This window comes from Schistocerca cancellata, chromosome 4 (assembly GCF_023864275.1).
Source record: "Schistocerca cancellata isolate TAMUIC-IGC-003103 chromosome 4, iqSchCanc2.1, whole genome shotgun sequence".
NCBI classification, from domain to species: Eukaryota; Metazoa; Arthropoda; class Insecta; order Orthoptera; family Acrididae; genus Schistocerca; species Schistocerca cancellata.
In genome coordinates this window covers 920,248,443-920,274,532 of record NC_064629.1, presented here as the reverse complement: position 1 = coordinate 920,274,532, position 26,090 = coordinate 920,248,443, and the positions used below count along the sequence as shown (strand labels likewise).

The following is a 26,090-nucleotide window of genomic DNA, read 5'->3' as shown; positions in this document are numbered from 1 at the left end:
TTGCAGGCTTTCAAAAACCATTTATAATGTATCAAATCAGACATAATACACGTACATTTCAAATTATCTCAGGCATAAAAGCATGAGGTGGGCAGTATCAAACTTTCTGCTTAACCACAAACTTAGAGAGAAAAGGACTTATCATTTCAGGAATTAAACTGCAAGACCATGTGCATATTTTTTCTTTACTTAAAAATAATAATGTTGTTTGTCAATTTTCTCTACATGTACTAGTGAACAAGAGTGAAAGTGACTTATATTAGATTAGATTAGTTTTTCGTTCCATAGATCCGTGTTGAGGAGATCCTCGTGGATGTGGAACATGTCACTCTCTTTCTTTTTTTAAAGAAAAAAAAAAAAAAAAAAAAAAAAAAAAAAGCTGAAATAACAATACTAATAGTATGAATGTAGACAATACATCATTTGTTTCTATAAAAAAATTCGTCAATGGAGTAGAAGGAGTTGGCCACTAGTAAGTCTTTCAGGCTCCTTTTAAACTGATCTTTATTTGTAACTAAATTTTTTATGTTTGCTGGCAAATTATTGAAGATGAGTGTTCCTGAGTAGTGGACCCCTTTCTGAACTAAAGTAAGTGCTTTTAAGTCCTTGTGCAGATCATTTTTATTTCTGGTATTGTATGTATGAACTGAGCTGTTTGTTGGAAAAAGAGATATATTATTTAGGACAAATTTCATTAAGGAGTAAATATACTCAGAGGCAGTAGTTAGTATACCCAGTTCTTTGAAGAGGTTTCTACAAGACGTCCGTGAATTTACTCCACAAATAATACGTATTACACGCTTTTGGACTCTGAAAACTTTTGTTTGACTTGAAGAGTTACCCCAAAATATTATACCATATGACATTATGGAAAGAAAGTAGGCAAAGTATGCAAGCTTTTTCACTTTTATGTTGCCTATGTCTGCTAACACTCGAATTGCAAATACAGATTTGTTAAGGCGTTTCTGCAATTCTGTGGTGTGCTCTTCCCAACTGAATTTAGTATCAAGTTGTAGTCCCAGGAATTTAAGACTGTCAACCTCTTCTATCTGCTCTTCTTCATACTTTATGCATATCCTGGGTGGAAACCTCTTACATGTTCTGAATTGCATATAGTGAGTCTTTTCGAAGTTTAATGTCAGTGAGTTGGCTTTAAACCATTTATTAATATCCATGAAAATATCATTAGAAGATCTTTCTAGAACTACACTCGACATACTATTTATTGCAATACTTGTGTCATCTGCAAACAAAATGAACTCTGCTTCTGGCAGTGTAACTGATGAGAGATCATTAATGTAAACAAGAAAAAGCAACGGCCCTAAGATGGATCCTTGTGGGACTCCACATGTAATTTCTTCCCATTCTGATGATGACTGATGACTTAATTCACTAGTCCCTTGCATTGACACCCTTTGTTTCCTGTTAGCTAAGTATGACTTGAACCATTTTGCAGCACTGCCCGTGACACCATAGAATTCTAATTTATTTAAACGGATGTTGTGGTTTCCACAATCGAATGCCTTCCATCCAAACATGAAGCCCAGAATCTTACAATGTATGGAAGCATCATTCTCATAATCACAAATCAAAATAAAGTGCTGTTTTTGGGCCAGAAAAGCAGTCTATGAAATAATCAGATCTGTGGTACCAGTTAGAAACCTTCTTTGAAGGAAAATGAATGACTTCAAATGGTTCAGACGGCACCTGTGATTACAGTTAAGTCATATGGTTCTAAGTCTTTCACTAACACACAATACCCAGCACAAGACTGTTTTCTGGAAAGACACAGGGAGTTCCTTCTAGGCACTCTTTGTCTTTTCACTGGCACTTCTGTGCTGAAGACAAAGGGTGGGAGCAAGACAAACAGAAGAAAAAGTCAACTGCTATTTCACACAGTCTTAAGAGTTGATTTGTGGTAAAATTAATTTCTTTCACTGTGTTAAGTAAGTTTACAATTGTATTTACAATAAAAATGGCTCCTGCAAGTGTTGTCAGTCCTGTGACTTCATTCAATTTACAATGAAGCCAGAGCATGTTTGACACTTCAGTCAATGCAAGTACATCTTTGAATGTTCTTGGGCAACAAATTTCTCAATGTTGATTTTGGTGCCCACACATTTGATGGGCACAACACTTTTTATATGACAAGAAGCATTTTTTTGTATCACCCCATATGCGTGAGTGCATTAATAATAATGTAGGATAGCTGTAATTACGACAGAAGATCACTGTACCATTTACACAGACAATCTTTTGTGTTTTGTGCCTGACTTGCTGTGGCACAGTAAAAGTAAAGACATACTACACGTTTCAAGCTGGAATAGGAGGTCACCAACATATCCCTTATGAAATAATCTTCACAGGTTTCCAGTTGTTCATAAATATCACACAAGTTACTATGACATTGCTCACAGATTTGTTATGTGGTGGACTAGATTGATGAATTGATTCAGAACAGTTGGATGGCAATATTTTAACAGCTGACATACCTGAAGGCCTGAATATTCAAGCTGGTCGACAATGAGAAACTGAAGTTCCAACTGTTATCATAAGATTTAATGGATGTCATCTCCTTATGCCTTCCATGGGAATAGCATGTTTAATAATGAAATTACTGTCAGAGAAGATCTCAAATACAGAAGGCTAAAAATGTTGATCACCACCATCCCACTATTTGGATTGCAAAATACATTTTCTGAAGATTGTAGAATAAAAGTGAATACTACAGAAGGAAAAAAAGTCGGTATCAAATACCTCTGAATCGAAAGAAATTACATAAAACCTCAGGAGCCAACATGACTTGCACTTTGGTTTGTGTTCACAGTATATTTATAACATACCTGTGCTATTATACTTCAATGTATTATGGTATTAATTATCCTATGACGATTGGTTTTTATGTATATCCACATCATTAGTACTGCCCATTACTACCTTCATCTACATCTATTTACATTCTCCACAAGCCATGGCGGAGGGTACCATGTATGACTACTAATCATTTCCCTTCCTGTTCCACTCAAAAATAGAGCAAGGACTGTCCACATGTCTCTGTACGAGTGCTAATTTCTGTTATCTTCGTCGTCCTTACAGGAAATGTATGTTGGCGACAGTAGAACCGTTCTGCAGTCAGCTTCAAATGTTGATTCTCTAAATTTACTCAACAGTGTTCCTTGAAAAGAATGTCGTCTTCCCCAAGGGATTCCCATTTGAGTTCCCAAACCATCTCCATAATACTTGTGCGTTGTTTGAACCTATCAATACCAAATCTAGCAGCCCACCTCTCACCTGGTTCGATGTATTCCTATAATCTGACCTGGGATGAACCCCGAACACTTGAGCAGTACTCAAGAACAGACTGCACTAACATCTATCTGCTGTCTGCTTTTACAGATGAACCATACTTTCCTAGAATTCTCCCAAAAAACTGAAGTTAACCATTCACTTTCCCTACCACGATCCTCACATGCCTGTTCCACTTCATATTGCTTTGCAACATTACTCCCAGATATTTAAATGATGTGACTGGGTCTAGCAGCACACTACTAACACTGTATCTGAACAATATGGGTTTGTTTTTCCGACTCATCTGCATTAACCCTCATTTTTCTACATTTAGAGCTAGCTGCCATTCAGCACACCAACTAGAAATTTTGTTTAAGTCACCTTGCATCTTCCTACAGTCACTAAATGATGACACCACCCCATAGATCACAGCATCATTAGCACACAGCTACAGATTGCTGCTCATTCTGTTAACCACATCATTTACATATATAGAAAATAAAAGTGGCTCCGTCACACTTCCCTGAGGCACTCCTTATGATATCCTTGTCTCTGATGAACACTCGCTATTGTGTATGTTTGCTAACAGTCCACAGTCGGGCATTGTGTCAAATGCGTTTCAGAAATATGGAATCCAAATGTTACCTTTCATCCACCATACACAGGATATTATGTGAGAAAAGGACAAGCCGAGTTTTGTATGACTGATATTTTGAAAAACTGTGCTGATTCATGGACAGATGCTTTTCAACTCAAGTTGATTTATTACATTCAAACTGAGAATATGTTCAAGAATTCTGCAGCAAAATGATGTTATGGATGTCCATCTCTAATTCTGAAGGTCTCTCCTTTTACCCTTCTTATACGTAGGAGTCACCTGTGCTTTTTTTTTTACAATTGCTTGGGACTTTGTGTGGTGCGAGAGTTCCACGATAAAAGCAAGCTAAGTAAGGGGCAAATGCCTTAGAGCATTCTTTGTAAAATCAGACTGGGATTCCATCTGGAGTTGGCAACTCATTTTGTTTTGAACTCTTTCAGTTGTTTCTCTATGCCAAGGATGCCTATTACTATGTCATTCATACAGGAGTCTGTGAAATGGTCAAACAAAGGTACATTTGTATGAGTCTCCAGCAGGAATGATTTCTTAAATGTGAAATTTAAAATTTTGGCTTTACATTTATTATATTTTAATGCCACACCAGACTAGTCAAATAGTAACTGGATAGAAGCCTTAGACTGACTTAGCAATTTTATGCAGGACCAGGATTTTCTCGGATTTTTGGCCAGATCTTTTTACAGATGTACAAATCTCTACAAACCTCTGACTGTTATCATTTGCACATTTTCTTTCGAACCAAGAATGCAACAGCCTTTGCTTCTGTTGTTGATAATTCTTCCGGGTTATATGGCCGTGGTCCATGGAATTCTTCCATGGCCATATAACCCGGAAGAATTATTAACAACAGTACCATCCAGTCGTGAAAGCCTTCATTGTATAGCCTTCGCTTCCTCAGGATTTTCAAAATGTCGTTGTTAAATCATGGTGGATCTTTTCTGTCCTTAACCCACTTACTAGGAACACACTTCTCCAAAGCACGATTTACAATCCATTTAAACTTTGCCTGTAACTCCTCTATATCCATCACACAGGAACTAAATGATATCTATTCATTGAATAAGTGAGATGTTAACAACCTATTATCTGCAGATTCTAGCAAAAACACTCTCCTAGCATTCTTGTCTGATGTATTAACTTTAGTAACCATAGCCACTACGAATGTCCCAACCACTAACTCTTGTCTCTTTACTGACGCCATCGATAAGGTCAGGCTTGTTGGTAACTACAAGGTCTAAAATATTTCCACTGAGTGTAGGCTGTTGAACTAGCTGCTCAAGACAGTTCTCGGAAAACGTGATCAGAAGTACTTCGAAAAAGTGCCTGTCTGTACCCCATGCAAAGACTCCACAGACATCCCAATCTATACTCAGTAGTTTAAAGTCACCCATAAGTAGTATTGTATTATGTGGGTCTTTATGTGCTACACACTAGAATTTCTTTGAGTGACTCTACAACTGTCATAGTACAATCAGGTGGCTGGTAAAAGCATCCAACAATTATCCTGATTTCACCTAGTCCTGTTATATGCAACTAGATAACTTCACTGTCACACTCAATTTCAATCTCAACAGAGGCAATACCTTCATCAAATGCAATGAATACTCCCCTCCTATGGTATCCAATATGTTTTCCAATATACATTCCATGAGTCACTCTGTATCTCAGAACCTTCTACTTCAGATTTCACCCAGCTCTCAGTTCCATGGAATAATTTTGAGCACGAGAACTTCCCTGGAGGGCAGTAAATTTGGGAACTTTATTACGAATACTTTGACAATTTACTAATAAAATTTTTACAGTCGAAGTGTCATTATATTCTACTTTTGTGTAGTGCAGCCCTGGCCTATTCCCAATTCCCTACCTGATAACACTGGTCCAGAAATCTGCAACTAATACTGGCACAAAGTTGACGAAGCTTTAGTTGAGACCCTCCACCCAACTTCAAACCAAATTTGGGAAAATGCTGCAAATTTTCATTTCCACTTGCACCCCATGAGTGATGTCAGCAGCCTTCACCACTTCTGCCAGCCTCATGTATGAAATGAGGATGGCCACAGAACCCATGTATAATGGGCACTGTTGAAGCCGATGTGAATCACAACTTGCATAGAACTGCACTCTGCATGCTCGATAGCCACAGGTAAGGCTTCCTCCACATCTTGTATTACACAGCCTGGACAAACATCGCTTTGGTCATCCAGTGTAGTGGATGCTGGTCATCATCTGACTTCTGGAAGACCAGTCCACATACTGGCGGCACAGCAGATCACTTTGCTTGTTGTGGAATATCCCTCTGGGCTGTTTATGCTAATGTGCAGCTGTTGATAGTTCATTTTGATATATTTAATGACTATTCTAGCTAAGGAGCTTCCACGTAATTCTTCTGTTCGAGAAATGGCTTACACCAGGCATCTCCTTGGATTCCGCTTTTCTCATGTGACTATAAACTTCTAGGGTCTGATTGTGTAACTCATTGTGGGTGTGGGGTGGGTGCATGTTTCACTCCTATTTAAAACCAATGATATCAGATACATCGGATGCTAATGGTGATAGAGAAGCTGAGTTCTCATTTCCCGAATTAAATGTATCTAATCAGGAATTTTTGATTGGAGTAATCTATAAACAACCTGAAATCAGCACGATATCATTCCAATCAGACTTTTTCATGCTCATGTCACAGTATGAGCATGTAATAATTACAGGAGATATAAACTTCCAGCTACTCTTGCCCTGCAAAGAATTAAAGAAGACTACTACTTTCTAACAATATGAGTATTATCTACGCTGGAATGCTACAGAACAATAATGTGATGAATATAGTGGAGCGTACTTCATGTGCAGCTCACGTGCATGCACCCAAAGGCACCGTGTTTCAGAGAACAGCCGAAAATACACACAGAAGCTAATTCAATATGCATGGTTGTAAACTCTATAAACAGACCATCAAACTGTCACAGAAACTGAATGAAATACTGTGAAAAAATATTAATATGAAACAACATTTCTATAAGAGCAGCAGATACTAGCTGAAGAAGTAACAGCCAAAAATCTCATCCAATACACTCAGCTTTTATCACTTGTAATTAATTACCAGCCTTTACTCAAATATAACTATACCAGAAGCTGTAACAGTAATCCAAAAGAACTTATGAGTATTTAGAAAATTGCATACACAGAGATTGTGGAATTCATGGAACTTCTCCAACTAACTCTAGAGTTACAACTATTCTATATTTAACAGAAACATTTATAAGCAGCCAGATGGCCTTGCAGTGGGATGATGTACATCTGGTACTATAGCTAACATGCACATAAATCATTTGGAACAAAAATTATTTAACAGCCATGAACCCTGCATACAGAAAACTGAATTTTAGGGGACATATGTAGATGACACACTACCGCTAGTAAAAGCAGATTCTGAAGACCCCGCAGACATTCTAAATTGTTTCAATAGTCTACACGAGAAAACTACATTTACAGTGGAACATGAATATAACAAAAGCATCAACCATCTGGAACTAAATATCACAAGACAACACCATATGCACAATCAAAATTTATAGGAAAAATACAATGAGTGACACCACAATCCCTGCAACCTCATGTTACCCAAACATCCACTAACAGGCAGCATACAGGTCAATGCTACATAGGGCAACTAAAATACCTTTGAACAATGAGAACATGCAACATAGTGAAACAGATAGCAGTTGCCAGTGATTATACTGCTTGCATGGTCAACACCATACTTGGAGGGGGGGGGGGGGGGGGGAACGCAACAACAACTGCATATCTAGCACCCCTTACATTTGCAATATATCACAGAAAATTTCAAATATTTTCAAAAACCACAAAATAAAAAATTGGGTTTTCTACTTGTACATCTAATAAACTACAACAAAAAATAATACAAAGCTAAGTGTAATTGTGACCCACACTCAAGCTCTGGAATATACAAAGTAACATGCGGGGAATGCTGCATGTTCTGTCTAGGACAAACAGGAAGAGATTTCAACACCAGGTATACACACATTAAAGCCTATACACACAACATCAACAGCAGCCACACACATACACAATACAGGGCACAAATTTGGAGAGCTAAAGTATAATGTCAAAGTATTACACTAACCAAATAACAGACATAAAATGAATCATTATAATAACTGGAGATATATCTGCATTACAAAAAAATATGAAGATAAAATATTCACACTCTGACTGCTACAGACATACTCTCTGCACTCAGGGTTGCTTTGTTTTAGCTGTACTGCTCACCTAATACTGCTAACTATGCTGACAAACTGCATTCTGGCCGCTGGGAAATACTTATCATCCGATTTTAAGAAAAACACTCAGAGAGTAAAATTATGCATATTACAGTGTTACATTTTCTCTCAATAAAGGACTGAATTTCTTTCCGTTATTCAACACAGTTATTGGGCTGCATCAAATTAAATAAAACACTGCATGAGTATCAAAGAGCTTGCAGAGGTAAAAACGTGTTGCGTAGGCTTTGTGTATGGTTGATTTCAGCTCATACACTGCAATTCATGAAATGTAGATACGATATCAAAATTTTATTTAAAACTGAGAGCAGAGTGATGTATCTCATTTTGTTCTCAAGATATTGTTTTTTACACCTGGTGGACAGTTGGGAGCTGCGAGCCCTATTCTATCCCCACATGTTGGGTAATCATATGGTCATAACAATCTTCATATTTCTTCAATAGTCCAGGATATCAAAACGATGTTTTTTTGCAAATGATAGCATGCAAAGAGGTATGTTGTATGATAAATGCTTGAAATTATTTTATTCACTGAGATATGGAATTAGCTCATCCACAGCAGTGAGAAAGTTGGCAGAATGGGACACACAAACATGTCAATAGCACTTAAGGGGAGTTGGAACGCCCTATCCCGACAATGTTAAATTTAGCGACTTTGGCTTCCCTGTATTTCAGGAACCACTGTAGCCATTGACATGAATCTTTTACAGGCCATTAAACTGTATGCTCTGAGTCTACTGTACTACAATAATTACATTTCAGCCACTACTTTGGGAAATACAATTTTTTAACTACACGGTTAAAATTTTGTGTACTGTACTTCTTTTATACATTATCCTAAATAATTTTAATTATATGTAACATTATGTTGTTATTTTAGTTCAGTAGACTCAGGATATGTATGTTATTACTCCCTGAAAATATGAATACTCTACTCAAAGTGGTTTCTGAGATTTAGGGAAAAATACAACAGAAAATGTAAATTTTCTGGAATGGCTTCTAAGGTTTCAAAAGACTGTAACTCATTTAATATATACTTAATTTTTTATTTTTAGCCACTCAGAAGCACCCTGCACCATACTGTATATCATCCTCTTGATCTTTTTCCAAGTTTTTTCTTCTTTTCTTCTTTCTGGACTCCTTAGTGGCCAACTGTGCTGCATACTCTGCTTTATCAATGCAAACCTTGTCCATCCGTTCAAGTTCTCTGATGCAGTTTGCTCCAGGATTAATTCCCATATGCACTTTCACCCTACCAATGTTGCCATCATTAAAGCAACAAGAGTATCACTGACCCCCCACTTTAGTGTCTTCATTCCAATAAAAACATTTTTTGGTAATTGAATCCATTTATGATTATTGAACAACTCATTGGGATTTTGAGTCTGACCATGCAGACACTTCTTCAGTAATTCAGGATTTGCCAGCTCTCTGTAAATAGAAATAATTCAAAAGCCAAGATCGCTTAAATACTGTTTACTGGATAACCGGTTTTGAACACACTAAAGGTGCTATCATCGGATCTGAATATAGGTTAACATTTATAAACCATTTGGATATAACAATACATGAGGCAGAACAGCTGATATAAAATCATTAGCAAAACAAATCAAAAAACAACTGCTCTCATGGTCATTCTTTTCCATAAAATATTTAAAACCGAAGTCACAAGATAAAACTATTTGGTACATGACCACTGCTCAACTAACAACGGTCGGCATCACACTGCTGCTGGCGGAAATAAAATTGTGAGGACGGGTCATGAGTCATGCTTGGGTAGCTCAGTTGGTAGAGCACTCATCCATTATTTCTGATAGCAGGAACCACCACAGCTATACTCGAAGGGGTAATGGCATAATGAGCCTGATCTGGTTGACTGCTGTCTTTCAATTACACATCACCTTCTCAAAATCATTCATTCCATGCAAAAACACACACATGTGACACACCTTTTTCGTTACACACAACAGACATTCAGGCACAAATTTAATTTCCCGACACACCTTCGGCAGTCAAAAACAGCACTACACCTCTCTGTTCTTCCATCCTGGCCTCTGTAGTGAAGTTTGATGCACACACTACTTGCTGAGCTCACCTCAAGCATGTCTAACAGACAAATGGCACACCAGTGAGTGTGCCTACCTGTGTTACTAACATCTGTGCCATGCTCATTATAAAGCCTGCCTCATTTTCATTTGACTGCTCTTCTATTTCGCGCTCTCCACCAAACTAGTTAACTTATTTCCCAAATTGGTTCTTTTTATACTGCAGTCATATGCTACTTAATGCAGTCACTACTCACATATGAAAAAAATGAAATGCGGAAATTACAAAAAGCAGTGTTAATTACAATGACTTTTTTTCAAATAACAGACATCCATTCCTATACATTATTATTATTACTATTATTATTATTGTTGTTGTTGTTAATTTACTGCTACTGTACTACACATACTGTAAAGTTAACTTGCCAAGGACGTCTTGTTAGATGTAGGAGATGGCCTGAATCTCACGTATGAACATAACGAAACCCAAATTCCAATGATTTCAACACTATCTCTAAGGCACGCAAGTAATTTTTCACCTCATTATTAGCTGTAATACTTCAGAGACCAATACCGAATTCCATTAACAAGTGATTAAATGATAGAAGCAATGACAAAAACTGACTTGAATCACCACCAATTAAATTTGAGGAATGGGGCATCTTCTTACAGTGTAATGGCAATGTACAAGCATAACATATATTTATACACAATTATGACATCAAAAATTACATTATTCAAAATAGCTCAACATGGAAAATGTAAAGATGTTAATTTCTTTGCTGGCATATGGCTCACAAAGTTGCCTGAACTGTACTTACCTAAATGAATTTGCAAGTGTCATTTCCACACCCTGTGCCTCAGCAACATGCTTTGTATATCGTTGCAGCAAACAGAGTGACAATAGAAGCACCAGCATGATCACAGTTAAAGCACAAAGTAATTGCAGCACCAGTGACAGGACATGTTGAGAGGGCTCAGCCCGAAGGGCAGCAGGGCCAGGACCTGGGCTCAAGGTTGTCAGGTACGAACTGTATGCTGGCAACAATGATCGTCCTTCTCCATACACTGAAAAATCAGACATTGTATCTAATAACTTCACACTTTGAAACCAACATTCTTTGAAACAGGAAACTGCTAATCAGAATGGGTATTAACATTTGTAAAGAACTGATTGGTCTAGGCAAATATTTACACATTTTCTTGAATGAGAGGGGGTTTGTGAGATAGGCTGGTTGATTCACTTTTAAGGCTACATCAATTGAAAGTATCATTTCTTCCTACTTCTATAACCATATTAATTTCATCCATATTTTGCAGCTTTGAACATGATTGTATTCAATACACAGGGAGCATGAATTCATACTTCCAGTCTATTATAATAGCATCTCCATACAATATATTTCTCCAGTACTGTACTGTTTGTTATTTCACGAAATACTTGCTTATGTAAATTAATGCCTTCACCAAAATATGCAAGTTACAAATCTTATTGTGGCAATGAAGGCCATTCATTATTTATTTCTACTAATTACTGAAATTCAGTGGGTTTTCAGTTGTCCAAAAGGTTTTTTTTATTTGTAGTGGGCATAAAGGAAGATTGGGACCAAGCTGCAAAGAGTTGTCTTCTCTTTGCTTAAAAACAAGTCTTCATATCAGTGTCAGTTGTAGACGCTTAATTTAAAAACCTGTATAAATATTTTTTTCTCATGTATTTAAAATTAGCTGTCATTTGACAGCAAGCAGATTGGACTGCTCCAAGGAAAACTGCAGCAGTGGGAGCCTGCCTTGTTGGCTCTCACTGTGTTATGACTTCCACTGCACAACGTTTTGTGCCTGCCAGTTCAAAAGTCAAAAATATTTCTAGCTGTGCAAATCATATTTATTTCAGGAAAGAATATAGGTCCAGCCTCAATTACAACTAAGAAAACATTTCTGAAATGATCTGAAACATTAACAGAGACCTACAGCATAACAAACACAATGTGATAGAAAACTCTGGAAATAACTGTTGCCGGACAAGGCAGTTAAAAATATAAGTATGTCAATGAGTTGAATAGTTTTCAAGACATGACATGGCAACTTTGAAATTGTTTCCTGGGTGACAAAATTTTATCCATTTCAAAACAATTAACATAGCCCTAGCTCAAATTAAAATTAATATCAGGTATTTGACTTCCTTAGATAAACAATAGATATACCAGATATGAATATGATTTTCTGGGAGATAGAGACTTTAAAGCGATTTTCCATTGACCTGGAGAGAAGACCGAAGAGGTGGTTGCCTGCAGATAGTACAGGGTGGTTATGACGAAACTTTCATCAATGAGCCAGTGTAGATGGGAAACAACTCACTGTATGGGTATCCAACTTTATAGGAATGACGTTTAGACTGTGCGCTGCAGGACTTGCACTATGTGATCACAAGTATCCAGACACAAAAAAAAAAAAAAAACATACATTTTTCATATTAGGTGCATTGTGCTGCCACCTACTGCCAGGTACTCCATATCAGCGACCTCAGTAGTCATTAGACACTGTGAGAGAGCAGAATGGGGCACTCCATAGAACTCACAGACTTCGAACATGGGCAGGTGATTGGGTGTCACTTGTGGCGTATGTTTGTACATCCACTGTTTCCGATTTGATAGTGAAGCGGAAATGTGAAGGGACACATACAACACAAAAGCGTACAGCCTGACCTCATCTGTTGACTGACAAAGACCGCCGACAGTTGAAGAGGGTCGTAATGTATAATAGGCAGACATCTATCCAGACCATTGCACAAGAATTCCAAACTGCATCAGGATCCACTTCAAGTACTATGACAGGTAGGCGGGAAGTGAGAAAACTTGGATTTCAAGAGCTAGTGGCTGCTCATAGCCTACACATCAAGCTGGTAAATGCCAAATGATGCCTTGCTTGGTGTAAGGAGTGTAAACATTGGATGATTGAACAGTGGAAACACATTGTGTGGAGTAATGAATCACAGTACACAATGTGGTGATCCAATGGCAGGGTGTGGGTATGGCGAATGCCCGGTGAATGTCATCTGCCAGCATATGTAGTGCCAACAGTAAAATACGGAGGCGGTGATGTTATGGTGTGGTCATGGTTTTCATGGAGGGGGCTTGCACCCCTTGTTGTTTTGCATGGCACTATCACAGCACAGGCCTACATTGATATTTTAAGCACCTTCTTTCTTCCCACTGTTGAAGAGCAATTGGGGATGGGAATTGCATCTTTCAACATGATCGAGCACCTATCATAAGGCATGACCTGTGGCCCAGTGGTAACATGACAACAACATCCCTGTAATGGACTGGCCTGCACAGAGTCCTAACCTGAATCCTACAGAACACCTTTGGGATGTTTTGGAACGCTGACTTCGTGCCAGGCCTCACCGACCAACATCAATACCTCTCCTCAGTGCAACATTCCATGAAGAATGGGCTACCATTCCCCAAGAAACCTTCCAGCACCTGAATGAATCTATGCCTGTGATAGTGGAAGCTGTCATTAAGGCTAAGGGAGGGCCTACACCATATTCAATTCCAGCATTACCAATGGAGGGTTCCATGAACCTGTAAGTCATTTTCAGCCAGGTGTCCAGATACTTTTGATCACATAATGTATGTTGTTAGAAGTGTTAGTGTTGTGACTTGTCATTAGGCTTTGGTACTGGTCCGGCAATGTAGGGTTGAAACACATGCATAAATGTGCATTACAGTTGCAGACAGTCAACACAGGACTAGACAAGGTGAGCACGGCTTTACTCATAGCGCTGTTTTACCAAAACGGAAGTAAAAGAGCTGCTGCTCTTTATGAATATTGATGCATTAAAGGAAGACAGGGAGTCTTTTTCCATACCAGGTTTGAGGAACATGAATTGCAAATTTGAATTAACTGGTGATTTGGGAACTGCTCATAGGAGAGACAACAACCAATTGTGCCACAAATTGTTGAAGAAATTACTGTTGCCATGGCTGACAAGGCTGGACGCAATGTGTGATCTCTTAGCAGTGCATGAGCTGAATATACCATGGTCCACCATTCAAAAAGTTCTGCAAACAACTGTGAAATGGTATCCGTATAAACTTCACATTACTCATCAACTTTTGTGAATGTTATAGTAGACTTTGCTCTTCCATTCCTTGCAAGGCTTAATGTTGACAACATGTGGCACTGAAACGTTTTGTGGAGTGATGAAGCACACTTTACATTCACTGAGGCAGTGAACACTCACAATTGTCACATTTGGGTATTACCACCACCAACATACATTTATGAACTTCCCCTGCATAGTGAACAACCATTTTTTCTTTGAGTAACTGTGACCCCAAGTACCAAGGACATGCAGTATGAATGGTACACAATACTGTTATCTGATTTACCAACAGAGAGAGGTACTTTAGACTCAACTGTTTGGATGCATGGTGGAGCTCCACCTCACATTGCTCATTAGGTCACTTGGTTACTCCATAAGACATTAAGAGAAAAGCTGATCATTGACCGATTGCTCCAAACTGCGTGGTCACCAAGATCACCAGATTTGAATCTGTGATATTTTTGGTTGTGGGGTTACCTGAAGAACAGGATTTATCAACGAGACACTAACATAGGTTGGAGGTTGGAATTGAGTGTAGTAAGGGAGGCAGCCAATGCCCAACCTGCAATGTTTTGGGCAATACATCAACATCTACATTTATACTCCGCAAGCCACCCAACGGTGTGTGGCGGAGGGCACTTTATGTGCCACTGTCATTACCTCCCTTTCCTGTTCCAGTCGCGTATGGTTCGCGGGAAGAACGACTGTCTGAAAGCCTCCGTGCGCGCTCTAATCTCTCTAATTTTACATTCGTGATCTCCTCGGGAGGTATAAGTAGGGGGAAGCAATATATTCGATACCTCATCCAGAAACGCACCCTCTCGAAACCTGGCGAGCAAGCTACACCGCGATGCAGAGCGCCTCTCTTGCAGAGTCTGCCACTTGAGTTTGTTAAACATCTCCGTAACGCTACCACGGTTACCAAATAACCCTGTGACGAAACGCGCCGCTCTTCTTTGGATCTTCTCTATCTCCTCCGTCAACCCGATCTGGTACGGATCCCACACTGATGTGCAATACTCAAGTACAGGTCGAACGAGTGTTTTGTAAGCCACCTACTTTGTTGATGGACTACATTTTCTAAGGACTCTCCCAATGAATCTCAACCTGGTACCCACCTTACCAACAATTAATTTTACATGATCATTCCACTTCAAATCGTTCCGCACGCATACTCCCAGATATTTTACAGAAGTAACTGCTACCAGTGTTTGTTCTGCTATCATATAATCATACAATAAAGGATCCTTCTTTCTATGTATTCGCAATACATTACATTTGTCTATGTTAAGGGTCAGTTGCCACTCCCTGCACCAAGTGCCTATCCGCTGCAGATCTTCCTGCATTTCGCTACAATTCTCTAATGCTGCAACTTCTCTGTATACTACAGCATCATCCGCGAAAAGCCGCATGGAACTTCCGACACTATCTACTAGGTCATTTATATATATTGTGAAAAGCAATGGTCCCATAACACTCCCCTGTGGCACGCCAGAGGTTACATCAACGTCTGTAGACGTCTCTCCATTGATAACAACATGTTGTGTTCTGTTTGCTAAAAACTCTTCAATCCAGCCACACAGCTGGTCTGATATTCCGTAGGCTCTTACTATGTTTATCAGGCGACAGTGCGGAACTGTATCGAACGCCATCCGGAAGTCAAGGAAAATAGCATCTACCTGGGAGCCTGTATCTAATTTTTTCTGGGTCTCATGAACAAATAAAGCGAGTTGGGTCTCACACGATCGCTGTTTCCGGAATCCATGTTGATTCCTACATAGTAGATTATGGGTTTCCAAAAAGGACATGATACTCGAGCAGAAAACATGTTCTAAAATTCTACAACAGATCGACGTCAGAGATATAGGTCTATAGTTCTGCGCATCTGCTCAACAACCCTTTTTGAAGACTGGGACTACCTGTGCTCTTTTCCAATCATTTGGAACCTTCCGTTCCTCTAGAGACTTGCGGTACATGGCTGTTAGAAGGGGGGCAAGTTCTTTCGCGTACTCTGTGTAGAATCGAATTGGTATCCCGTCAGGTCCAGTGGACTTTCCTCTGTTGAGTGATTCCAGTTGCTTTTCTATTCCTTGGACACTTATTTCGATGTCAGCCATTTTTTCGTTTGTGCGAGGATTTAGAGAAGGAACTGCAGTGCGGTCTTCCTCTGTGAAACAGCTTTGGAAAAAGGTGTATAGTATTTCAGCTTTACGCGTGTCATCCTCTGTTTCAATGCCTTCATCATCCCGGAGTGTCTGGATATGCTGTTTCGATCCACTTACTGATTTAACGTAAGACCAGAACTTCCTAGGATTTTCTGTCAAGTCGGTACATAGAATTTTACTTTCGAATTCACTGAACGCTTCACGCATAGCCCTCCTTACGCTAACTTTGACATCGTTTAGCTTCTGTTTATCTGAGAGGTTTTGGCTGCGTTTAAACTTGCAGTGAAGCTCTCTTTGCTTTCGCAGTAGTTTCCTAACTTTGTTGTTGTACCACGGTGGGTTTTTCACGTCCCTCACAGTTTTACTCGGCACGTACCTGTCTAAAACGCATTTTACGATTGCCTTGAACTTTTTCCATAAACACTCAACATTGTCAGTGTCGGAAGAGAAATTTTCTTTTTGATCTGTTAGGTAGTCTGAAATCTGCGTTCTATTACTCTTGCTAAACAGATAAACCTTCCTCCCTTTTTTTATATTCCTATTTACTTCCATATTCAGGGATGCTGCAACGGCCTTATGATCACTGATTCCCTGTTCTGCGCTTACGGAGTCGAAAACTTCAGGTCTGTTTGTTATCAGTAGGTCCAAGATGTTATCTCCACGAGTCGGTTCTCTGTTTAATTGCTGGAGGTAATTTTCGGATAGTGCACTCAGTATAATGTCACTCGATGCTCTGTCCCTACCACCCGTCCTAAACATCTGAGTGTCCCAGTCTATATCTGGTAAATTGAAATCTCCACCTAAGACTATAACATGCTGAGAAAATTTATGTCAAATGTATTCCAAATTTTCTCTCAGTTGTTCTGCCACTAATGCTGCTGAGTCGGGAGGTCGGTAAAAGGAGCCAACTATTAACCTAGCTCGGTTGTTGAGTGTAACCTCCACCCATAATAATTTACAGGAACTATCCACCTCTACCTCACTACAGGATAAACTACTACTAACAGCGACAAACACTCCACCACCGGTTGCATGCAATCTATCCTTTCTAAACACCGTCTGCACCTTTGTAAAAATTTCGGCAGAATTTCTCTCTGGCTTCAGCCAGCTTTCTGTACCTATAACAATTTCAGCTTCGGTGCTTTCTATCAGCGCTTTAAGTTCCGGTACTTTACCAACGCAGCTTCGACAGTTTACAATTACAATACCGATTGCTGCTTGGTCCCCGCATGTCCTGACTTTGCCCCGCACCCGTTGAGGCTGTTGCCCTTTCTGTACTTGCCCAAGGCCATCTAACCTAAAAAACCGCCCAGCCCACGCCACACAACCGCTGCTACCCATGTAGCCGCTTGTTGCGTGTAGTGGACTCCTGACCTATCCAGCGGAACCCGAAACCCCACCACCCTATGGCGCAAGTCGAGGAATCTGCAGCCCACACGGTCACAGAACCGTCTCAGCCTCTGATTCAGACCCTCCACTCGGCTCTGTACCAAAGGTCCGCAGTCAGTCCTGTCGACGATGCTGCAGATGGTGAGCTCTGCTTTCATCCTGCTAGCGAGACTGGCAGTCTTCACCAAATCAGATAGCCGCCGGAAGCCAGAGAGGATTACCTCCGATCCATAGCGACACATCAATGGTGCCGACATGAGCGACCACCTGCAGATGGGTGCACCCTGTACCCTTCATGGCATCCGGAAGGACCCTTTCCACATCTGGAATGACTCCCCCCGGTATGCACACGGAGTGCACATTGGTTTTCTTCCCCTCTCTTGCTGCCATATCCCTAAGGGGCCCCATTACGCGCCTGACGTTGGAGCTCCCAACTACCAGTAAGCCCACCCTCTTCGACCGCCCGGATCTTGCAGACTGAGGGGCAACCTCTGGAACAGGCCAAGCAGCCATGTCAGGCCGAAGATCAGTATCAGCCTGAGACAGAGCCTGAAACTGGTTCGTCAGAGAAACTGGAGAGGCCTTCCGTTCAGCCCTCCGGAATGTCTTTCGCCCCCTGCCACACCTTGAGGACGACCTCCCACTCTACCACAGGTGAGGGATCAGCCTCAATGCAGGCAGTATCCAGGGCAACCACAGTCGTAGTCCGATCGGGGGATGCGTGGGACGAGCTGGCCATCTCCGACAAACCCCACAAACCCCCATCAGGACCCCCACAGTGATGCCCATTGGTAACAGCCTCAAGCTGTGTGACCGAAGCCAACACTGCCTGAAGCTGGGAGCGAAGGGATGCCAACTCAGCCTGCATCCGAACACAGCAGTTGCAGTCCCTATCCATGCTAAAAACTGTTGTGCAAGGAACGTCTGAACTAATCTACAGAGAGCGCAAACAAATCGACACAAAATTTAAACGGTTATTAAAATACAAGATTGCCTAGTAAATGCAGTAATGCTGCTACTTGCACACTGCTGACAAACTGCTCAGCGGCGGAAGGAGACTACGCGATTTTACACTATTTGGGTACTAAAACGCGATGCTACAACTCTCAAATACTATAATACGCCAGAAATTTATGAATTAAACAATGCAAGTACCAAAAACACGCTAAGAAATTAAGAAATTAACTATGTAACAAATGAGTGAGCTAGGAGTATACGACTTGCTGCTGCAGCTGCTTATCCAATGGCGGCAGGGAGCAGAACAACCTCTTGTGAGGTGCAGATGGCTGTCACAATGAGCAACACTTGTAACCTGAAGTGTAAATATGATATGCAATTAGTGTATGTTGACCTCTCATGTAGTAATTAAAATGTGTTTCTTTCAATGGTTTATTCGTTATTTCTTTTCCACATGTCCTTCCAAATGTTTCCATGAAGTTGTCCTAGCATCACTTGTTTTTTGTGACACACACACACCAGGTAATCAAGCTACAAAGAATAAAGGTTAAATTATAGTATTCCATCAAGATCAGGATCACTAGAGCTGCAGCACAAGCTCAGTTTGGACAAGCATAAAGCTGGAGAACGTACCGTGATCCTATTAACTGAACTATCCCAGTATTTGCCTTGAGTGGATTAGGGAACCCATCGAAACATACATTCAAATGGCTGGCAGGAATTTAAACCTTGCTAAAACCAAATATCACACAAAATCTTAACTGCTGTAGAAATTCACTTTACAACTGCAGCACAGGTGTTACCATGTAGGATTCCACAACAAATACATAATGCTTCTTAAAAACTACATAAATGGCAATAAGAAGGTAAAAGGTATTCATATGGACTATGCCCCTATGGCATTTGGGAAACAGAGACGAATGAGAAATAGTTCCTAAACTTTCAACATTTATTGTTTGCTCTACTTGCTAATGTGTAAAATGAAATTTGTTGCTAAAGAAATATAATTGCTATTTCATTATTACCAACTAGATCACGGGATAGTTTTTTTCCCATTACATTATATTTGACACAAATTATATTAATTCTGTGTGAGTTTGTCAAATCTCCCTCTTTGGGCATCATCATCATCATCATCATCATCATCATCATCAGGTTGTCTGTCTTGCAGCAGGTTTTGACTGCATAGCCCTCCATGTTTCTCTGTCTTTTGCATTCCTCTCCATTCTTTAGTACCCTCCTTGTGGCCTGCTGATGACATCCAGCATCTGAAACCTCCTTCTGCCCCTCCCTCTCTTTCCCGGAATGAAATCTTCAAATGGCCTCGACTAGAAGGCAATCTCTTCTTAGATTGTGGCCTATCCAGTTTAGTTTCCTGTTCTTCACTGTCAGCAGGATCCTCTGTTTTTCTCCAACTATCCTCAGTACTTCTTCATTCCTGACTTTATCAGTCCAGCTGATCTTCTCCATTCTATCCCATATCCACATTTCACAAGCTTCAATTCTCTTCACATCCTTCTTTCTGAAAGTCTACATTTCTGCTCCATACAAGGCCACACTCAATATGAAGCACTTAACCAGTCGCTTCCTTAATTACTTGTTTAAATAACTAGTTAGGAGTCTTCTCTGCTTTCGAAATGCCTCTTTCACCAGAGCCATACTCGCTTTAATATCTTGTTGGCAATCCACGTCTTCTTTAATCCAACTTCCTAAATACTTGAATGCTCTTACTGTTCTATGATTTCCGACTCCAACTTAATTTTCACTTTTCTTTTCTTTAGGCCTATGACCATGCTTCTGTTGTTTTTTTTATTAATTTTTATACCATATGCTGCACAGGCTTCATTCAGTCATTTAGCATTTGAGTCAGCATCTCTTTATTTTCTGCGAGGATCGCCATGTCATCCGCAAATCTTATACATTCAATTTTCCGCCCACCTATCCTGACGTCTCTTGTCCCATTCAAACAGTTTTCCAGCACTTCCTCCAGATAGATGTTAAATAAGATTGGCGAGAGACAACAACCCTGTCTAACACCTCTCCCAATCTTGCTGTCTTCAAAGATCCCATTGCCTATTCATATGCGAGCTTTTTGACTCAGGTACAGATTTGCGATTAATCTTGTCTCCTTCCACTTTATTCCCTTCTTTTTCAAGATACCTAACAGCTTATCCCACTGCACTCTATCAAAGGCCTTTTCAAGGTCTATGAAGACAGCATACACTTATTTACCCTTTTCTATGTATCTTTCACCAATGGTTCTTTGAAGTCCAATGGCATCTCGTGTTCCCTTTCCCCTTGTGAAACCACATTGTTCTTCACCAAGTGTTTCTTCCAGCATTCCATATAGCCTCCTATTCAGAATTCAAAGAACTACTTTTGCTGCTGTGATATTAGGCTGATTGTCCTGTGGTCTTCACTCTTTTTGGGATCGGGACTATTATACTTGCGAGAAAGTCTTCTGGCCATTCTCCTTTGTCACACATGTACTCGCAAAGAGAGGTCAATCCATTTTCGCCTGTTTCTTTTAAACTCATTAAGATTTCTGCTGGAATGTCATCTACACCACTCGCTTTGTTGTTTGTAAGTTCTGCCAATGCCTTATTTACCTCTGAACCTAGGATAAAATATACTTTTTCATCTTCATTTACTGATTCTTCCTTCTCAATCTGCAGATCGGAAGGTCTTTGATCCACTTCATAGAGAGTTTCAATATATTCTTTCCATCTATTCTGAACAGCGTGTGGGTCACTTATAAGAGTTCCATCTCTCCCTTCTATCTCCATATTCATTTTGTTCTTCCTTCCCCGAAATACTATTTCCTCGGCTACTCGATACATCTTTTCGTACTTGCCCTCTTTCTCCACTGTCTCAATTTCTGAGCAGATTTCTCTCATCCATTTTTCCCTTGACTGATCAGTTACTCTTCTCAGCTCATTGTTCAGTCTTCTGTATTGCCTTTATCCTTAATCAGTTTGCGCGTTTTTCCATTTCTCCTTTCTGCCATCTTCAATATCACATCATTGGTAACCCATGGTTTCCTTCTCCACTTGCACTTCAGCTGGTTTCCTTCTCTGCTTGCACTTCAGCACACCAACAACATCTTTACTGGTTGCTTTCAGGGTGTCTCTGAACTGGATCCACTGTTCATTTATGCCCTCTGTCTTTTCTCTAATTTTCCACTTGTCTCTGAACTCTTCAAGCTTTTTGGTTATTTCTTCTTCCTTTAGAGCATCCAAGTTAAATTTCTCTCTCACTTTACCTACCAATGTTCTTTTCAATCTAACCTGCACATCTACTACAACCAAGTTGTGGTCAGAGTTAATATCTTCTCCTGGATAAGCCTTGGCATTTCTCATCCATGTCCGGAATTTACTCTGTATTAGTATGAAATCGATCTGGTATCAGCTATTGTCTATATTCGATGTCCAAGTGAAATATTGGAAAACCCGTTATCTGGTCTTTTAAGCAGTGGCATTAGGTACCCTAACTTGAATTAATATCAGAGTTGTAAAAGATTTACATTGTGACATGAAGTAGGCAACAGCGTACCAGTTGTTGACACAAAGCAGGTATCACAGATACACAACCTACTGAATCCTGAGCTTTCAGATCTGAATAATAATTCCTTCATAAAGACGCAAAGATTATAAAGGATAGTAATGTTTTGAGGGGAGGTGGGATGGAGGTGTTATCAGGAGAGAAAAACGGTCTTCAAATCCCCAGTCAGGAGAGAGAAAAGCATGAAGTGAGATCCGGCAAGCAACAATGAGCACAGAGGAATCCCATTAGCGTGTTTTTGAAGGGACCACAGATTTTGAATGTCACAAGCAGGAGGTTGGATGGCTTGTTTGGGGGAGGGGGGGGGGGGGGGCAGAAGGGACCATACTAATATGGTAATAATTCGAGTTTAAGGGTACCATATTTCAAGATTTGGGGTAATATGCAATACCTTAATGCCACACTTCCAGAGATTCTATCTCAATAAATTATAGTTCAAAATGTGTCTTACTGAGAAAACATTTAGAATATTACAACACTCAGAAACTCCAAAAATTACACTTTAGTACAAAAGAAACAACAATATGTTAACTGTGGCAACAAGGGATAAATCCAATATGTTGGGTGTGTACACTTCTGCCAACAGTCAACTGGAATACAGGAAAGTCACGTGACGCCAGAGTGTACCCTCTAGCCTCCAAAAAATGAACCTGGCATGTGATATTTTATATTTATTCATGAAGTGGGCTGAGTTTACACTAATGTCACAAAGTATGTTTAATTACAGTTACATGCCCATGCTTATGGAATGTTTCCTTATATATATATATCTATAGTATATCTAAAAACAAAGATGATGTGACTTACCAAACAAAAGCGCTGGCACGTCGATAGACACACAAACAAACACACACATACACACAGAATTCTAGCTTTCGCAACCAATTGTTGCCTCGTCAGGAAAGAGGGAAGGAGAGGGAAAGACGAAAGGATTTGGGTTTTAAGGGAGAGGGTAAGGAGTCATTCCAATTCCCCCTAAGGTAAGTCTTTCCGCTCCCGGGATTGGAATGACTCCTTACCCTCTCCCTTAAAACCCAAATCCTTTCGTCTTTCCCTCTCCATCCCTCTTTCCTGACGAGGCAACCATTAGTTGCGAAAGCTAGAATTTTGTGTGTATGTTTGTGTTTGTTTGTGTGTCTATCGATGTGCCAGCACTATATATATATATATTGATGTAGTGATTCCTCAGAGAGAGGAACGAGTGTTAGTTGATTGAAGGATGTGACCATTTTAAGATACTGCACTCATTTGTATCATTTCTTGTAGAGGTTAGGCAAGGTCTTTTTTGAGAATAGTTTTATAAATATTTTAAAGCTATTGTCAGTCACTATATTGGTCACTGAAATACAATTAGATACAGTACGTAGTTCTGTCTTTACACAGGTTTGAAAAACATATGAATAACTGAGTGTTCATATTTTGTCCTAATTTTAATACTGTATTGTCCATCTTAGGTAATACTTTCACGACTACTCCGTCCACATGAAAACTCAATACACAATGTTTAACTGTACCCATTGCTTAAACAGCCTTTGCTATTGCAGGAACTGGGAATGTCCTGGTTCATATTCATCTTCACTTTCTTCTTGTTTCTCTGTCATCTGTTCCAGCAAGACTTCACCAGTTATCATGGAATGCAAGACGGCAACACCTTTGTACCATTCGACATATGCATCGAAGCTAAGATAGTCAGTGTTTTTTTCTTGCCCCATTATTTGCTATCATTGTTCAGCTGCAATTCCTCACTTCCTGACATGATGTCTTCTGGGAGTATCTGATGAAGCATTTTAAGATTGTGCTTTCTTGTGTGGAATTCCAGGCACTTTTAACTAAATGTATAGAGTCCAAGATCATTACATTTCTCACTTTTGTATGAAGACAGGTCAGCCTCTTCTTTACAGGAATCTTCCTGTATTTTTGTTTCAGGCTTTCTATAATTCCTTGGTTTGGTGACTGAAGGTGGCTTGTACAGCTGGGAGGAAATATACTGTTGTTGTTGTGGTCTTCAGTCCTGAGACTGGTTTGATGCAGCTCTCCATGCTACTCTATCCTATGCAAGCTTCTTCATCTCCCAGTATCTACTGCAACCTACATCCTTCTGAATCTGCTTAGTGTATTCATCTCTTGGTCTCCCTCTACGATTTTTACCCTCCACACTGCCCTCCAATGCTAAATTTGTGATCCCTTGATGCCTCAAAACATGTCCTACCAACCGATCCCTTCTTCTAGTCAAGTTGTGCCACAAACTTCTCTTCTCCCCAATCCTATTCAATACCTCCTCATTAGTTACGTGATCTACCCACCTTATCTTCAGCATTCTTCTGTAGCACCACATTTCGAAAGCTTCTATTCTCTTCTTGTCCAAACTAGTTATCGTCCATGTTTCACTTCCATACATGGCTACACTCCTTACAAATACTTTCAGAAACGACTTCCTGACACTTAAATCTATACTCGATGTTAACAAATTCCTCTTCTTGAGAAATGCTTTCCTTGCCATTGCCAGTCTACATTTTATATCCTCTCTACTTCGACCATCATCGGTTATTTTACTCCCTAAATAGCAAAACTCCTTTACTACTTTAAGTGTCTCATTTCCTAATCTAATTCCCTCAGCATCACCCGACTTAATTTGACTACATTCCATTATCCTCGTTTTGCTTTTGTTGATGTTCATCTTATATCCTCCTTTCAAGACACTGTCCATTCCGTTCAACTGCTCTTCCAAGTCCTTTGCTGTCTCTGACAGAATTACAATGTCATCGGCGAACCTCAAAGTTTTTACTTCTTCTCCTTGAATTTTAATACCTACTCCAAATTTTTCTTTTGTTTCCTTTACTGCTTGCTCAATATACAGATTGAATAACATCGGGGAGAGGCTACAACCCTGTCTTACTCCTTTCCCAACCACTGCTTCCCTTTCATGCCCCTCGACTCTTATAACTGCCATCTGGTTTCTGTACAAACTGTAAATAGCCTTTCGCTCCCTGTATTTTACCCCTGCCACCTTCAGAATTTGAAAGAGAGTATTCCAGTTAACATTGTCAAAAGCTTTCTCTAAGTCTACAAATGCTAGAAACGTAGGTTTGCCTTTTCTTAATCTTTCTTCTAAGATAAGTCGTAAGGTCAGTATTGCCTCACGTGTTCCAACATTTCTACGGAATCCAAACTGATCTTCCCCGAGGTTGGCTTCTACCAGTTTTTCCATTCGTCTGTAAAGAATTCGCGTTAGTATATAAATATACTACATTTATAATAAGTAGATATGATGTATCCTGGGGATGTGCTGCACACTGTTCAATAAACAGGATGATTTTCCTATTTCTAAAACCCAACCTTGCATCCCAAGCATGCATGAATTGTTGGAATGCAGTTGCTGTTACTCTTGCTTTCACATTAGACGCATATTTATATGGAAATGTCTGCACAACTTTAAAGCATCTTGGACTCTTTGCCTTTCCAGTTATTAATGACATAAACTTTTCTCTTCCACTTTCATTACAACGTAATAAATAAGACAGTTAACCCCTCTTTACTAAATTTTCTGTCACAGCATTTCTCTCATCTGAACACGAGTTCTGTCATGCAGAAGGTACAAAATAAGCCTGTTTAATCTGTATTAAAAGCATCATTGGGACTATGCTTTTCTATGATTGAACAAAAAGT

General features: G+C 39.8%; 1 protein-coding gene across 1 annotated transcript in view; it reads right to left on the bottom strand.

The window, feature by feature from the left end:
• Nucleotides 1-26,090, bottom strand: part of LOC126185094 (tyrosine-protein phosphatase 69D) — a 367,349-nt gene that overhangs the window by 126,860 nt on the left and 214,399 nt on the right. The window contains exon 14 of the mRNA XM_049927899.1: nt 11,066-11,312. Coding sequence (XP_049783856.1) covers nt 11,066-11,312 — 247 coding nt within the window. The remainder of the gene's footprint in view (nt 1-11,065; nt 11,313-26,090) is intronic.